Source organism: Sebastes umbrosus, chromosome 10 (genome assembly GCF_015220745.1).
Source record: "Sebastes umbrosus isolate fSebUmb1 chromosome 10, fSebUmb1.pri, whole genome shotgun sequence".
In the NCBI taxonomy this organism is placed as follows: Eukaryota; Metazoa; Chordata; class Actinopteri; order Perciformes; family Sebastidae; genus Sebastes; species Sebastes umbrosus.
In genome coordinates, this window is record NC_051278.1 from 17,718,704 (window position 1) to 17,737,413 (window position 18,710).

At 37.9% G+C, this 18,710-nt stretch overlaps 1 protein-coding gene across 1 annotated transcript in view; it reads right to left on the reverse strand.

The window, feature by feature from the left end:
- Positions 1-2,072: 2,072 nt before the first annotated feature.
- lmbrd1 (LMBR1 domain containing 1) overlaps positions 2,073-18,710 on the reverse strand; it is a 67,475-nt gene continuing 50,837 nt past the window's right edge. Inside the window, exons 12-16 of the mRNA XM_037782952.1 lie at positions 17,847-17,951; positions 17,625-17,774; positions 16,554-16,635; positions 4,002-4,093; positions 2,073-3,577 (exon numbers count right to left, since the gene is read on the reverse strand). Of these exons, the coding sequence (XP_037638880.1) occupies positions 3,467-3,577; positions 4,002-4,093; positions 16,554-16,635; positions 17,625-17,774; positions 17,847-17,951 (540 nt within the window). The 3' untranslated portion in view covers positions 2,073-3,466. The remainder of the gene's footprint in view (positions 3,578-4,001; positions 4,094-16,553; positions 16,636-17,624; positions 17,775-17,846; positions 17,952-18,710) is intronic.

Below are 18,710 nucleotides of genomic sequence, written 5' to 3' on the forward strand. Positions count from 1 at the left end.
TTAGCCAAGAAAACCATGATGTGTACACAAAAACATTAAATAGCCTGAGTTAAGGCAAATGTGGTCATGTTCACCAATACAAATGACACAATTTTGTACAAATTGTGTCAAAATCAAATGCATCTATTATGCATGGCCCTACTAATCTTACTAATATTGTAGCTCCCTGCAACAATATTGATATTTTCCTGAGCTGAATTCATTCATTTATTCAATAAAATGTGTTCACTGTTCCCAAACAAACTCACAAGAGAAGCCTAAAAAAGAGATGCAGGAGGGAAAGAAACGACGAGACAAGACTTGGCTTTTGAATAAGGGGTATGACAGGAAAAGTTGCACCCTGAACAGCTAAAAATCCTCTGATCTGACATGTTGATCACACACTCCTCTGCTAGAGTTCTAGGGCTCCATGTTTTTGGCTCAAGGCTTATTTGGTTTATTAGTGTATGAGGGGGTGGCATATCACATAATGGCTTAACTCAAAGCAGGCTCGCACAATAGTTATGACAAGGTATGCGTACCAAAATCTCTAATTGGACATGCACTCAAAATTTCATGCAAATCCATCCGAAGCAGGCACTGAGTTAGTTATATGCTAATCCGAGAGCGGATGTATTTAACTGTCAGTTTCATTTGATACATGTCCTTATACTCTAAAAGTGTCAAAACCCTGAGCTTTGAACAGCAGAATACCACGTTCTCACTCACTGAATTACCGATTGTGGTTATATGGATGGAGCTCGTTAATAGATTTTGTCAAATCTGACCACAATGTGGTCATAATTCTAACAAAGCACTTGTTATAGTTACTAATGAAGATTTTATGGTATATACGTAACAGAATTAAAGGGCACTTACAATATTATATTATGTTAGAGAAAGATATTTCATAAGAGGAGATGTGACAGAAACCACATAGCCAGTATGTTTTATAGACAGCAATATGAGAAATGATCAGATGTTTGGGTGGGGGGGGGGGGGGGGGGTAATGAAAAATGGCTGCGGACAGTTTTGAAAACTGCTGAAATGATGCTGTGTTGCAAGGACTTGTATTGGTTTTAGTAATAAAAAAAATCTGACTCAAACACGAGGCATTAGATATTAAAACTGTAGAACCAGCTCACTAACAATTAATACAACAATATGTACTATTACAGGAATAAATAATATATAGCTCAAAATGTGGAATACTTTGTGATTAAAATCTAATTTGATACAAACATAACAAAAAATGTGACTTCCCCTGTAAACATCTGTAACACATAGCTTGCTCTATAGGTCATTTTCACTACGCCCATTTTGACATTTCTTTGCAAAGTAAACACAGATGTAACTAAAAATAATTAATTATGGTGCCTTCAAATGAAACTCGTGAGCTCGTGTTTACAACGTGGGAAGCCGTGTAAACAATATGCTTGACATTCAAGCGGTTAAGTCGTGAGAACATCGCCGCTAAACAACGGCAATATTAACGTCACTATTGACGTCTAGAAGCCACTAGGGGCTTTCTTATGGACTCTCCTCGTGAACACGGTAAACACGACCCCATTTGAAGGCACCATTTGTGTGTCACATCTATTCCGGTGAGCCGCTCGGTCTAGGTCTAGGTGGTAACCCACTATTTGTGAAACTCTCGTGAGATGGTTAGGCATGAATCAAACAAAAGATCTGCACGCTGTATTAAAAGCTCCCAGCAAGTTTAATTGTGCTACGTTTCGATCCAACAGAGATCTTCGTCAGGCATCTTCAAATCACCATCATGATGCAGAACAAGCCATCAATAGACACAAACACATTCATCACTCAGGTGATTGTGATGTGCATGACTGAAAGTCAATCTACACTCATATTGGCCAATCATAGGTTAGGTATGGCTCACCTCAATGCAACAGGGCCATAATCAATGTTATTAATTACACCGGTGTTTACCCTGCAATGAAATGTCAAAATGTCTGCTTTGGAAAGGGCATATTCCACACAACTGTGACACAAAGTCTAAATATTATGCTAAAATATGAACCACTCATTGAATACCTGAGTATGAAAGAAAATAGTTGGAACTGGAAAATATGTTGTGTGTTTAAAATGGTTTTATTTCTTTAAATACAGGCATCATTCAATATTGACACAACTTCCACAACAGCATTCTTTTTAAAACCAATCACAGGTGAGAACTACATGTGACCTTTGACCTTTGTGATGCAGCTTCTGTCGTCACCATGTGACCACAGTTCCTGCTACACAGATTCTGTCTCAGTGAAGGTTGGCAGACTAATATCTCAAAGCAAAAACCAAACTCGTGAGATTCAGGCTGACGTCTGTGAGGCTAATTTAGAGGGTAGCATATACAGTAGTGTGTGTGCCCATCGTGGTGCTACACATTCATGAGGCACACATATTTGGTTTCCAAATTAAAAACATGTCATTCATAATAATATTATCTGTCAGTTTGTTGATTAAATGATCGGTTTGTATTCATTTTGAAACTGCTAAATACACTGTAAAGATAATAAACATAGCTGAAAATAAACCAGATCTATGTCACAAGCCTGGTGTTTATAAACTCTAGAGCAAAAAAAGAAGTACCCCTTAATTAAAATAAAATTACATCCATATTCGATTCATTAATTTGTCCCTATTTGTACCATGTTCTTACAACAAAGACAGCAAAAATCTGTTGAAAACCATATCATTAAAAACCAAGAATAACTGAAACCTTGGAAACACAACAGCCCCAATTGGTCCTTTACATTTCACACAGTGCAGGTATGCAAGAACAGTAACGTTTACTTAAATAATGGTCTGAGACTGCAAATGACTAAGTGTAGGGAAAAAGCAGCAAACTCTCTAGCACTGTATTTAACCTCAGACAAAAAACGAGCAAAACACATTTTGAAAATGTTACTGCTGTCAACACTTAGAATCATTATTTTATACCAATTAGCTTTTCAGAAAAACAAGCAAGCAGAACAGTTTGTGGAGGCTCAAAATGTTGATGCAAAGGGTATATTAGAGCCAACTATAGATATTGTCCTAAAGTAACCATTTAAAGGGACTAGAAAGTGCTTCGAGAATGTACAAAGTATGTCCGAGCTCCAACTTGAAGCTTAGAGATAAAGTTTTGGAGAAGTGTACGACTGTCTCTGCTGCCGCAATAAAAAAAAATGACCAATTTGTGTCAGTGTCTGTTGATAAGTGAATTCTCAAGGTGGGATTTGAGTTGGAGGACACTCCCAGAATCCCAAAGTCATCAATAATATAGACTGAGAAAGACACAACAATCAGTCTCAGCGGTCTCATTAAGGGGAGGGATACGTCAACTCCACAAGACAACACCGCAATAACTCCTTAAAAACAATAAATTAAACTATGACATCCATTTATTTGTTTATGAAATTGTACTTTCTAGTCCCTTTAAGTGATGCTGGGAATATCTACAAACCCCCGTCCGTGTGAATACTGATTCTCAGTGCACATATTCATCATCACTTAAGTCTGAGTCATCGGCCTCCACTTCTCCTTCAATCACAGACTTCTTCCCTCTGCAGCAGGACACCACCAGGCCAATGAGGAAAGCCTGAAAATAATAAGCAAGCGCACACATTAGGAAATATTTCATATGGATCACTTGATCGATAGAATGCATCAACTGCACCAGGAGAGAGGCTATTAAATATTTTGCTGAGGAGATTAGCTGTGTGCAGTCTCGGAAAAAATCATTTTCCAGTAACCTTTTTCTGAGTAGAAATTAAATTATGTGCTTCGGCTCTCACACTCTTTCCCCCCCGAAGAAAAATACTCTTGAACCGCTTTTGAGCTAAATTAAATGTTTCACAGATGTTGTTGCTGTAAATGTTTTATTGCACAGAAGATAGAAAATAATTTATTTTTGTCAATAATGAACAAAAAGTCTTACCTGTCTGAGCTTTTTTCTTTTAAGAACATTCAACTGTAATTCTCACTCTGCTTAAAATCATTTTATTTACATCCTTGAAACTCACCCCGATAAAGGCCCAGTTACCAAAGTAGTAGATGGTGCTGAAGAACCAGAACTTGTGGAGGAAAAGATAGGATCTGGTCACGGTGCACTCGTCTGAAACGAAGAGAGAAAACACATGAGCATTAGAGAATTTAATCTATATGATAACAGCATTTTTACTTCTGTATTCAACACAAGACGGTCGATATGGTTGGTATTTTTTCCACCAGGTATTTGTTTGACAGACATTTAAGTACAAGTTAACAAAAAGTGGTGTTGAAGGAAATGAGCAGGACGCACAAATATACGGAATTTAAAATGTTGTTGTTGTCTCGGAGGTTCATTCTCGACCCTGGGAACAAATGTCTGCCATAAAAACTCCAAACTCAAGGTTCACTTTCTAAACCATTCCTGAAGAAGAAGGCTGTGGGATTCGGTTTCGGATTCGATTCAATTTTCTTTTCTTTCACACTTTTAAGTATCTGTAAATCTTAAGGGAAAAAACTCCAAAAGAAATAAAGTGACAGCAAACTGTTTCAGTTCTTAAGGCGTCCCACTAAGCTCCAGTACAGTCAAAGCCCAGAGTCCCATCTCCTATAAAAAGTAAATGTTTTAATTAAAATTTTGCTAAATCACACTATCTAAGATGAAGACATCCTCCGCCATATTCTAGTTTTGATTAATTGATACAGAAACCTTTGAAGGAAAGAAAGGACAGAAGGTATTATTATAGAAAGTACGAAAAAATAGATTTATTTTTTTTACAAAGTGACTTTGTAAAGTTTAGAGAAGAATAATCAGGCTCAGGTAAAGGAGGAGTGAAGAAAGGACAGAAGACAGACAGCCTGAGGAAACAGGATTTTTTTGTCTTTAGAGAAATATGAGAAGTAACTTCTCTGTCGTGTTGGACTGCCATCCAGAAAAACAGCAAGAGTGCAATAAAACATGACACATCTATTGCTAAACCGCATTTAGAATGGTGCACTTGTTATATACCTGTGTTATAATGGGAAGAGAAAAGAGCTAATTACCCATTAATACAGGGGCGGGCCTCCCGCAGTGAAAACGTTGTTTTTGAAAGGCTAAACGCCAACAAATATGGACTGAAGCAGAATATGTTGTCAGATAAATGTTGTGAATTTTGAAAATGATTATAATTCAGTCATGTGGACCAAATTGATCAAATTCTGATAGTAAGACAAGTCATTTTGTGATGCTCAAGACTATTTATGTACTGTTTTACAGCTTCAACGGTAGCGATGGAGTAGGCTACAGCGGAGCCTATGACGTGGGCACAAGTTGAACTAATTTGATTGGCCGGTGAGTAGTCCTGGAACACGCTTTCATTCGCACCCCGAATGACTGGCACACGGAAAAGGTCAGTACAGACGGGGCCGGACGGCCGGTAAAAACTTGATGGACTTTTTGACAGCTCACCAGCCCACCGATGCGGCGGCCCACCGGGATTTGTCCCGGTACGCCAGATGGCCCCGTACACCACTGACTCCACAGAGCAGTGCCTCAGGCAATTTTGTCACTGTAACTAAAAAAGACAAGTGGTCTTCTGAAGAGAGGAAAGCCATGTCACTGTCAATGTGAATATATCTTAACCAGTTGATAAAACTGGGATGTTGTAACATTTAATGGAGCCTTGCATCAAATATATCCAGTATTACAAATTGAAAAGGCAAAAGGTAAAAGCGCGACACGCAAGAAGACACCAACAAATTGTGAAGACAGTGAACCGTAGGTCATGGGTTATGCATGTAACCCTGATTCTCTGATGAAGTAAGGGGTATGCAACTTGGACCCTCTCAAGCTCTACAGATTTTTATGTGAAGTGCAATTTTCAAATGAAATTCATGACATGCATGTACTGCACTGTAGAACATTCAATAAGATCTAAAAGAAATCTGAATATTGTATATGTTTGGCTCATACTAACTTCAAAATATGTTGAAGATATCTCATTGTTACCTTTTAATTAGTAACAGCGGCTGCATTCTAACTGGTGTCTTGCTGAAACTGTTTGCATTGGCCTTTGGTATCCTACAACTAAGTGCAGCCATGATCACGAATAAGCCAGTTAAGAGAACATTTCTGTTTAGCTGTGATGTTCTTGCCAGTTTACTTGCTTATTTACAGTACCAAAAGAAAATTTGTTCAAAAGTGAAAAGAGTACACTACAATTTTTGACGCTAGAAAGGATAAGATTTGCTCCAAGAGGACCGAAGGATAATTTTAGCAGCATATGGCAACCTTTCATTATATATCTGCTTGAGCAGCTGTGAGGTTATGGTTTGTTTTCATCATTTGCTGTAGAATTTGTTTACTATAAACCGCCAGGCACACATACAAACACATACCTTTTTTTTTTTCTTCTGTTTTTTTATTATCATTATTATTATTATGGGGATTATCTTATTATTTTTGATTTTGTTTTTTTATTATTATTAGTAGCTGTATTATTATTTGTATTTTTTAATATGGGTATTATTTTACTATACTTGATTTTGTTTTATTATTAGTAGTATTATTAGTAGTATTTTTAATATGGGGATTATCTTATTATACTTGATTTTGTTTGTCTGTTTCCTTAACAAAAAAACATGAAAAATGTTTTCCTGTACTTACATATACACAAAATGTTAGCTTTTTAATGTGAAAACTAATAAACAAAGTTGGGAAAACAGAGTAAAAGTGAAAATGTAATACAGCTGTAATCCATTTCATGAACCAATTTGAACCTATCACTGATTTCTGCACTTTTCAAACAGGCCTTGGTAAACAAAACTCTACTCTGCAGTGTACTATGACCAAAAACAGCTCAATTTCTATTGACTAAGCTCTGTGATCATGAATATAAACACATCAAAACCAAAAACTAGTTTATTGCTTATAAAAATCCAATAGCTTTCTTTGTCCGCAGAGCAGCTCTGTGCTTTATGCTCGTGACATCGCCTTTGAGTCTTTGGCTCTTCAGCTTTTAACAGAACTTGCTATTGATCTGACCGGGATAGACGGCAGGAATGATATTCTTAAGCTGAGTCATTCCCCTTTATGTGCATGAATGGGTATTGGCAGGCGTGGGGAAATGCTGATGACGTCAAATGCGGAAAGTGCCAATGATATGCGCGCAGGGTCTGGGTCTCTCTTCACTGCTCCAATTGTTTCTTGTGTGAAGACACAGAAAGAAAAGGGAAGAAGAAATTCTTTCCCTTCAGATCACATGTTTTAATTAGCTTAGCCATGCACACTGAAGCAATAAAAAGGAAGAAAAAAAAATATTTCAATATACTCCCTAATCAGACTTGTATAATTTCAACAGAACAAGGCGAGAGAGAAAGTCCACAAAAGCTTAAGAGAAGACGAAAATGCACTGTCTGGCTATGTTAGAGAGCCATCTGGAGCATTAGCGCTAACCCCGCTGAGCTGCTCCTATCACACTGTTTCTTACACAGCTCTTCACACTGACTTGAACCCCACCGAAACAGCACAATCAGACCTACACCGAGCTACATGACATCAAGGTAACGCAGCGATACCTCGGTGTGGTTTAGCATACATTCATTAAAGCGAGAGTTGAAACCCACGGCAGCTCTGAAGATGTACCACCAATCTGCTTGGACTTCACCAGGATCAACAGATAATAGAAGAAGCAAAGTCTATCTTCATCCCCGTGACCCCCTCTTCTCAGCCATCTGCAGCTCTCCAGCTGCTCACCTGAATTGTGGGTCTCCGAGTGGGACCTACAGATGGTTCACTACAGTGGTCTGCCTAAATATATTATCATGTACACCACTGACCCACTTCACCTTGAAATCATTACCGTTCTCCGATAAGAGCAGGGGGCAGTGTGGGAGTGCAGGCAATTTCACCTTGACTCCTGATACCCTGGGTGAGTGCTGCCCCGTGTAGCATGATGCATTATGTATAACTTTCATCTCTGCATCCACAACACATGCATAAAACACACACACACACATTGTGTTCTTTGTGAAAGCCTCTCTATCGGCAAGCACTTGTGTTCCTACACCGTATGCTTTTACTTTCTCCCCATCTAAAAAGCAACAGAGCACTTTCATTCCAATGTCCTTTGAGGATGCTGATGTTCCTTCAAACAGAACTTTTTTTCTTTTCAAATCTGGCTTTTTCATATTGTTGATGAATGTTCACCAAAAGCATCTTCTCGCTGTGTGAAATCATATTTTTTTCACTCGCAGAGAAAAAATCCATTTGAGCCGCACTCAAGGCCTCCAGATGCAAAAGGACCTAAACCACTGATTATACCAACAGGAAGCAGAGAAAAGAAAATTACGGCTATTTACAAAGTGGGTTATGTTTTCTACAGCAAATTACTTTCTGCACCAAAGTACTTTTAAGATGTGGGGATGCAGCTACGCCTCTGAAACTGAGACCATTAGAAGTAGCAACACAGGACATCAGACAATCACACAACTTGTTAACAACGTTATTTGGAGTCTGGTTTCAGGCGTCCTGGCGGATGTACATCCAATATTCACTCTCCTTTCATCCGTGTTTTTGGTGTCCACCAGCTCCTGAGGGAAATGTCTGGCTCTTTAGCTGTTAAATGCTCCACTATGTTCACTTGTCTGCTGTTAAGTGCTGGGCAGGTAGTGTACAGAGGGTTTGTCAGAGCGCTTTTGTGGGTGGAAAAAAAGGGTAAAAAGTACTGATTAAAGCAGCTTTAAGCAAAGAGTATCATTTTATTTAAACTTCTTTAAAGCCCAATCTTGATCAGAAAGTGTTTTTAATTCACTGTGGACGTCTTTTGGCACATTTCCGGATATACTTTGAAACTGTATTTTCCTTTAAAAGTTAAGGGGCGTCTGTGGATTATAAGATGGACATTATTTTCTTTCAGGAGAATAACTTTTGATTGACATATTCCATTGTAATGCAAATTGATGACGATCCCCTTGATACAAAGAAAATTACTATTAATTTGTGTTGGGGTTCAGGGAGCCTCCTTTTGAAAATTGCTTGGGCACCTGACATCTCGGAGGCAACACATAAAATTATGACCATCTTCCCCCCTGAAGCTCTTTAAAACAATGCTGTGAAAACTGGCAAGTTGCTAGGAAACAGACAGCAGTCCATAGTGTGAAAACACTCCTTTCATCACAGGGATTCAAATTAGAAAATGATGTCAGATGTCGTCTAAGGGTAAAAACTGGACTCTGCTCATGGTTAAAATTCAGCTTAAAGACATTTATACAGAATGAGGCGGGCCTGAGGGGTCTTATACCATCACATTTATAATTTTACCTCTGATAGTGTCGACCTTAACGGTAAAAAAGAACAAGAAAATCATCAGCAGGAAAACTGGAGCGATGACCCGGAGGGCATTTATCGGTAAATTGAGCTACTGCGTCAAAACCTGGGGTTGGATTTATCGATATTAAGTGTGAAATAAACTTCTATTGCTGCAAAAGTGTTTGAGCTACCATTCCATATTAAATGATGTTGTCGTTGACACACTTTGCTTTTGTAATATGCCTTTGCTGTACACACAATGCACAGGGTTTATTAGTGATTCTGACACAAATTTCACTCAAGAGAATCTTTTGGTTTTGGGAAGAAATTGAAATCAGGAGGAGTGCTGCGCACAGAATGTCATTAAGATCGTTGGTCAGACCGTCCAGGGAACTAATGTAACCAATAATGGGAGTTGCAGATGTGATGATGGAGGCGTTAACACAGCGGCGATAAACAACAGAGGAGACAGTTAATTTCTTGGGTGAGGGAGTGATCATTAGAAATGGACAACTGAAGACAGATAAATCTATGATGGAAGCGGTCGTAATGGAATAAAATCAAATGAATGAGTAAGATGAAGGCCCATTTAAATGGGTCTGATGGATCATCAACGTCTAAGATCCTAAACAATTAGACAATTATCAGTCAGAAAGATACAAAAATAAATGAATAGTACAATTATTATCATATCATCCAAGAGGGTGCTAAGTTCAAGTACATGAAAAAAACTAACATCCTTTCTGGCGAGGGTAGAGGGAAAATGTAGAAGAACTTTGATGCAAGTCAGAGTTTATGATCAAAGCAACTCGCCCACCACGACCAGCAGCGTGAGCATCGTGGTGGTAGGAATAATTTGAAAAAGCAGCCTTGTCTAATGCCGAGAATTCCTCAGAATATCTAATACAATTTGATTCATTAATAAAATTACTTATTAAAAGAAGTTCAAAATGAAGTGATTGAATATACTTAAACCAAACTTGGATTTAGAGCTGAATGGGTTCAAGCTTGTGTCAATGGCTCAAGAGAGAGAGAGAATGGATATAAACTGAAATGGACTACAGTGAAACTTCCCCCGGCTAAAGTAAACGGCTGCTAGAGTAAGGAGGAAGACGCATGATATCTTACGAAAAATTATTCCTAATTTTTTTGTGCATTTTCCAACGAATATCCAGCAACGAGTGACGCATGTGTCAATTTTCGCTCCAGTCTTTTCAAAATAAACTTCTGTCTTAACAAGAAATAACTTGGTTAGGTTTAGGCAACAAGACTACTTAGTTAGGTTTAGGAAAAGATCGACTTAGTGAGGTTTAGGCAACAAAACTACATAGTTAGGTTTAGGCAACAAAACTACTTAATTAGGTTTAGGAAAAGATCGACTTGTTTAGGTTTAGGCAACAAAACTACTTAGTTAGGTTTAGGAAAAGATCGACTTGGTTAGGTTTAGGCAACAAAACGACTTAGTTAGGTTTAGGAAAAGATTGACTTAGTTAGGTTTAGGCAACAAAACTACTTAGTTAGGTTTAGGAAAAGATCGTCTTGGTTAGGTTTAGGCAACAAAATGACTTAATTAGGTTTAGGAAAAGATCGACTTGTTTAGGTTTAGGCAACAAAACTACTTAGTTAGGTTTAGGAAAAGATCGACTTAGGTTTAGGCAACAAAACTACTTAGTTAGGTTTAGGAAAAGATCGTCTTGGTTAGGTTTAGGCAACAAAATGACTTAATTAGGTTTAGGAAAAGATCGACTTGTTTAGGTTTAGGCAATAAAACTACTTAGTTAGGTTTAGGAAAAGATCGACTTAGTTAGGTTTAGGCAACAAAACTCCCTAGTTAGGTTTAGGAAAAGATCGTGGTTTAAGTTAAAGTAACTCTGGATGTGGCGTATCCTAAGTACGGAGTTCCGTGAGAAATAAAACAATGTTGATTTCTGGTTTCACGCAGAGTACGAACACCGATCTGGGCGAAAGTCCAGTGTTTTTTGACCCACCCTGACCTCCTCCCTGCATGCCATTTGTCTCTCTTAATACTTCCTGGTTCACAATTAAGTGGATTACATACAAATTGATTTTGTGGGATGTATACAAATTGCAGAGCATTACTTTTTGTAGCTACGAACAGTGTATGAGAACAGCCTGGCTACTGTGCGGAGGTCCAGAGAACAGAACTTCTATCAATGCACAAACAGAACAGACACTCTTCTTTTCCTTAAAATACTTTTACAGCCTGCGTTAAATCACACACTGAAGAAGACTTCAGAGTTCAGGTTGTCTGAGGCCGCGGCAACTAATTCCTGAGGATTAATTTCCATTCGAGGACACACTCCAAATGAGTAATGGTGTGGTAATGACCTTAGAGTAGATAATGGAGAGCTTGGCATCGAGCACCTGCTCATCAAGACGTTAGCGTCATTACATCACTGCGACCAACCGGCCAATCAGTCACCAGCTAGACTTGTACCCTCTCTTGCCTTGGCTGTGGTTTGATCCAGTGTCACACTGAGAGTTATTAAAATGTGATCCTGGTCTACATCTGATGACATTTTCTACCACAGTGTATTCCCTTTCCTGTTCTTATTTCTCACATCCACAGCGAGGAGCCTGAAATCTAGAGAATGTGTGAATGTCAATTCATATCCATGTTTGTGAATCTCTTGGTCATGCTACGGTAAAAGAGAAAATCTCCCAGGAGACATGGCATGGAGAATACTATTTTGACGTTTACAAAGCACATAGATATAGTACGCTGCCTGGTTTAATATATATTATAATATAATTGCAGTAGAAATGATCACACAGCACAGATTATTGAGGTACATTTAGATGAGGTGGTTGGTACGTAGCCATTTAATCCTCACCACCCATCCCTCTCCCTGCCTTTTCACTGCTACTGACATTGTAAACAACATCTCATACCAAGGGTTGGTGATCTACTCTCTCCTTTGGGAAAAAGCTGCTTTACGTAAGAAAGAGTTGCAGTCTTTCATCACACACATTAAATATTTCACCTGTTCCTTTCTACAGTATATATCAGACGATAAGCTTTTGATTGTATTCCCTCTCAGTCGCATGTGTTGTCTCTGCTTGACACTTCCTCCCCCTCATGACAGGTGGTACAACGGCTGTCATGAAAGCAGGAACCATTTCCGAGATGGCCAAAATAGGATCAGTGTCCCGAAAGCTGGTCAAAAGAGAACAGAAATACTACTGGCCATTGTCCTTCTAGTGACTGTGGCAACCACAAGTCCTACTCCTCGTATAACAGTGTGAATTAACAGATCCCACAATCCTTCGACATGTGCCCTCAGTAATGAACACTGCTTGGACAAAACCTGACTTCTGTTCTTATTAATTGAGGGTCCTGTGGCGCCAGCAACACGTTTGATTTTATTTCACCTACTTAATCCAGCTCAACTTCCGCAGCTATCTTTAACTTCTCTTCTAGTCAGATACAATAAAGCTCCCAGGCAGCAATAAACAACATGACGAAGTGGAGCAGAATCCCGGCTGAGTCTGTTTGGGTTAACTGTGATGTGATAGTCGTAGGACGGGAAACAAATTATTTGTTTGAGAAAGACAAACAACCAAACGAAAAATAAAGCCAATTAATTTCCACAATTCTGTCTGAATAGTCGTGTAAACAGGGGTATTATGGGGGATTGTCGGTTTATGTAATTGCTGTGCAGTATGTTGTCAGTTTTGGCATTATTGTCACGTGTAAACATAGCGGGATTAATTGAACGTAATCTTATTAATCATTTCGATAAATGTGATTAAAAGGCAACCAAAATAATACATCATGTATCTTATTTTTTAATTTTATTTAAAATTTTAGTCAAAGCTGTTATAATTGCACAGGGGACTGGATCGTTGTCTTTAGATATAAAGTTTTCATTATACAGTATATGGACAACATAGTGACAAATGTTTTAATATCTAAAGAAACATGAATTCATCTGAAAACAACTACTGACCACTGACTGCCTTTTGTGCCACTGATTCATGAGAATATGGCCTCATGTATGAAAGGTGCTATATAAATAAAGTGTATTATTAATATTAAAAGAGGTACACTTCTTTCAAATGTCAAAGACATTAGTCCATTAGCACCTCCATATTGTAACCCTGACATGGTCACCAACTATGAAGTAAACGCACTGCTGAAAGCCCAACCAAATATGCTAATGACTTCTTGTTCTGTCTTGATTCAGTCAGCACATCCGTCAAGATGCACCTTTCAGTTCTTTCTTTCAACAGAAAATCACAAAAAATGATTATTTTGATAATGTATTTCTGTTAGTGCTGTCAATCAATTAAAATATTTAATTGCAAATTAATCGCACATTTTGTATCTATCCAAAATGTACCTTAAAAGGGAGATTTGTCAAGTATTTAATACTCTTATCAACATTGGAGTGGGCAAATATGCTTGCTTTATGCAAATGTATGTTTATATTTATTATTGGAAATCAATAAATAGCACAAAACAATGACAAATATTGTCCAGAAATTTGCTTTATTATTATATTTATTTCCAACATGTCTTTAATTTTTAATGTATGCTTTCTATCTTTTATATTACTTTTTGGTATTTTATTTCAATTTTTTTCAAATTGTATTGTTATTGTATTGCAATAGTCTGAAGTCCTGCAGTCCTGAAATGTTTTTATTCCTGTTTCAACTATTTAAAGCACTTTCTAACTTTGTTTTGAAAGGTGCTGCAAGAATAAAGTGTATTATTGTATTATAGGACCACATTTTCAAATGGAAAAAGCCCATAACAAATGGTGTGTCGTACAATGTGGCTTTGAATATGCACTGCAGTGCTCTGAATAGGTATAAAGTAGACTCTGTGCAATCTATTCAAAATCAGTTTTTCAACCCTGAAGACTTTGGGAACAAAATCTTGTAGTCATCGAAAACCAACAGTATGCCACCTCTTCCTATGCTATAACCTCGATAGAACTAATATAACAATAAGCAGCTTTGATAAAGTTCACAGTGATTCAACATCAAGATTATTCAAGACAGCTAATTGATTTGGGTAAAGCCTATTTGCTATAATGTATAAAAACAGTTTGGCCTACCCACAGGTATAAATGTATGTGTCTACACATCAGATTACTGTAAACAAATAATATCTTGCCTTTAATCTCTGCAGTAAATCTCCTGCCCTCTGCTTTATCTTTCTATTTTCCGCCTGTCTTACCATGTCCTGATGCATTTTCAGTGCCGTTGGGTGAAGTGAAAGTTATTCATGAGAACCAAGTCAATAATGGCTCCAACCTATCTCTAACATCTTTGCTGTATTCAGGCATACGCCTCATTGTCATTCAAAACTTTCCTGCCACAACAGGTTCACAATCGCATGCTTCCCCTCATGGCAATGTGACACGCTGTAGGGAACTCTTCAGACAACGTCATCTTAACTAGGGCTGTCAATAGATTAAAATATTTAATCGATTGATTGTCCATAGTTAATCGGGATTAATCTCACCTTTTTTATCCATTCAAAATGTACCTTAAAGGGAGATTTGTCAAGTATTTGATACTTTTATCAAAATGGGAGTGGGCAATATGCTTCCTTTATGCAAATATATGTATATATTTATTATTGGAAATGAATTACCAACACAAAACAATGACAAATATTGTCCAGAAACCCTCACAGGTACTGCATTTAGCATAAAACAATATGCTCAAATCAACATATGGAAGCCAAAGATGTTATAAATAATATAATTGGCAATATAGCCACAAAGATACATACAACTCCACCTTGAGTAACAAATACAACGACATGGCATTGGTGTGCCAGTATGTGTGTGTGAATGGGAATGGTAAAGAGCTTTGAATAACCGCTGTAAAAAAACAACTGTAATCAACCAAATTAAGCAAAACATAAGTAATCCTGAGGAAGAAAATACTTTACAAATGACCATTATATACTTGCATCCCCCCATCTGATTAACTAAATAATAATGCAATAATTTAAGACTGGCACAGTCAAGGGGGGAAAAAAATATATAATAATAAGGAAATATCGAATATGCTTAATATTTAATTAACTGCAAGACTAAACCACTCCTACTTAACAGTATTCACATGAACATTACTCAACACTCACCATCAACACTCATTAGCTACTCTAATTGCAATGCAATTTTTGCGTCTACTGGCCTTGATTCATTTCAATGAAAGAATAATTATTCCCTACACTAATAGACGTCCATTAACAGAAACAAACACGCACAGGAGTCTAAACACTCCTACAGGTTAAAGACAGACCTGTCTTTGTCTGAATGTATAAGTGGTTGAACTGAGGAGGGAAAACATAGGGGGGAATCTGAGATATGACAGATATATCAAAGTATGTTTATGATCTTGTTTGTTTCCATAGATAGATAGATAGATAGATAGATAGATAGATAGATAGATAGATAGATAGAGTAGATAGATAGATAGATGGATGGACAGGACTCTGCATTCTCTGGACTTCTTTATGCTTTCTGTCCCAAATGACCGTACGGAAATTGGAAAAAGGGCTTTTGTGCATTCTGCATCCTCGGCATGTAATATGTTGCAGAAGGACTTGAAACTCAGTGAATTGGTCTCGTTGAATGCTTTTAAATCCAAAAATGAAAGAATCAGGAGCAGATTACTCAACATGTTAATGTTTTTAAATTTACCTGGCTATGTTTTTTTCATTTGTTTGTCTCCCTTTGGGTTGTCTGTCTGTAACTGTGTTTTTGTGCTGTTGCCTGTCTTGACCAGATCGCTCTTGAAAAAGAGATTCTTAATATCAATGTATTTCACCTGGTTAAATAAAGGTTAAAAAAAACAGAAAGAAAGAAAAAGGTAGGTAGGTAGATAGATAGATAGATATATGACAATTCCATCATCTGTGCTCCACCACCAACAAGAGCCTGACAGGAGCATTTGGCCAGTGAATAAATTATTGTGATAAAGGTCACTGGTATGATGAACATTCATACATTTGTGTTTTCATGGCTGATTTACTGTAATACGCGTTGGCATGGAGACAGCCAGAGACCACGTATGCTGCATTAGTAAATGTTTGTCCTTGGTATTATTCCCTCTAATGAATAATGAACGCTGATAAAGATTACTGAACAGTGTTGTACACGAAACGGCTGGCGTGTACACTGTCCTGCCTTTCTTTCTTAGTATAGACTCGACTTGTGAGGAATAAATCTTTGATGCTGTGTTGTAAGTTCTTCCAACATCTCACTGTTGGGCCGGTGCTACCTCACCGTGCTAGCAGAGATGACAGACTCACCCTCAGGCGCATCGGCATCACAGATCCTTGTGGTGCCAAAAGTAGCGTTCCCAGATGTAGGACCTGCTGAGGGCATCTGACTCTGATCAAAAAAACACAAGAGGCATGTATCTGTTTAGCAAAGAAACACGACAGACTACTTCATGCGGTACAAACAAATTGTGGCTCGACAAGAAGGACCATGAAATCGTAATCTCTGGAAATCTATAGCACTAGAATAACACCCAACAGCAACAGTCTGTTACTCATAAATCATACAGTGACAAAATAACAGAAAAATCACCTGGAAGGGTTGGTTCCAGATGATGCTCTGAGTTTTTGCAATGGATAAATTCAATAAATAGACATAATTCAGATTCTAAACACATGTGATTTACTGTTATTTTAAGCATTAAATTGACTTAAAAAAGATATTTGTACAAGATTAGTAAAGTAACTCAAGTTTAAAGTAAATTTGTTGTGCACAATTCTTAATATCCACCACATACAGGCTTCACTGTATACGCTCGCTGGTTGATACTGAATGCATTCAAATCCTGAATAAACAGCAGCAGAGAGGAATAAGCCATGTTTACCCTGTGAGTCATACAGAGCTGGTTTTAAAAATGTTCTTCTCTCTCATTTAAAAAGAGGACGTTTCAGCAAAAACAACACAGAGGAGGTTCATTTCAATTATGTTGTTTAAAAGATTTTTTTTTCAGACGATGCATAGACACAAGGGGTGCATCTAAACCAGATCCACACACCCACACAGAGAGAGAGAGAGAGAGAGAGAGAGAGAGCGCAGAGCTGCATCAGATCACACGAAGGGTATACTGTCAAACAACAGTAATAGCCACATAGTCTAACACAGACAGACAGAACTCAAAAAGAACAAGAGTCTGAAAGCCCTGCTACCAGCCCGTAGAGACCACGCTGCTGCCTGCACCCAGCTGGACCGGAGAGGTTTGAACCCACTGGCTGGCCGACACTGCCATCGTTATAGCTCCTTCCTCAGAGCTGCTGTAGCTCTCATCGCCGAGACTAAAAAAACCTAGAAATACACAGAAACAAACCTACATGTTTCCTCACCTGTACAAGATATTTCTGGCTGCCGTACATGACATACTGCGGGGCCAGGCTGTAGATCATGTAGCTGGTGTGAAGGACAATCAGGAGGAGGATCATACAGAGGAAGAGAAGAGCCTGGGGGCGAGTTCTCTTAGGTCGGATTTTGTAAAGCTGGAAAAACAAGAACATGTTAATATTGCAAAAGTTTTTAAGGCAACATAGAAGCAAGGGCCCTTTGCTTACCCTTATCCAGAAGAACCAGATGCCCATGTGGCGGATGCCAGCCATGGAGGTGACTACAAAGTACATGGTGATGACGGTGATCAGGATGTAATCCAGTGGAAACACCTATGATACGAAGGGGAGAGGTCAGCTACATCCCTCACATACACTTATAAAGACTTTATTGCCTTCAGAGGCAAACATTCAGGCTGCAACTAGAGCTGCAACGATTAATCAATTAATCAATTAGTGGTCAACTATTAAATTAATCGGCAGCTAGTAATTTTTTAAGAAAAAAAAAGTCAAAATTCTCTGATTCCTGTTTCTTAAAATGTGAATATTTTCTGGTATCTTTACTCCTCTATGACAGTAAACTGAATATCTTTGAGTTGTGAACAAAACAAGACATTTGTGGACGTCGTCTTGGGCTTTGGGAAACACAGATCGATATTTTTCACCATTTTATGACATTTTATAGACCAAACAACTAATCGATTAATTGAGAAAATAATCAACAGATTAATCAACAATGAAAACAATTGTTAGTTGCAGCCCTAACAACTATCACCAACACATTAAAGCACATCTAGATGGTCACAATGCATTTAGACATGGACAAAACTGTAGAACACCATCAACTTTATTCCTAACTTTTCCCTATTAATCAGAAAATAGATTAATAGTTACAGATGTAGTCTTGACATGAAAGCATGTTCTGATTTAACCTCAAACCTGACCCCTATATAGTAACCCATTGTTGGTATAGCGCACTTAATTCTTTAAATATCAAGGTCATACTTCTAAACACTGGCCTAAGACATTTAATCAATGCCACTATCTATGGAGCTATTCTTTAATGGTCTGAGCTGTCAGTCATTTTTTCTG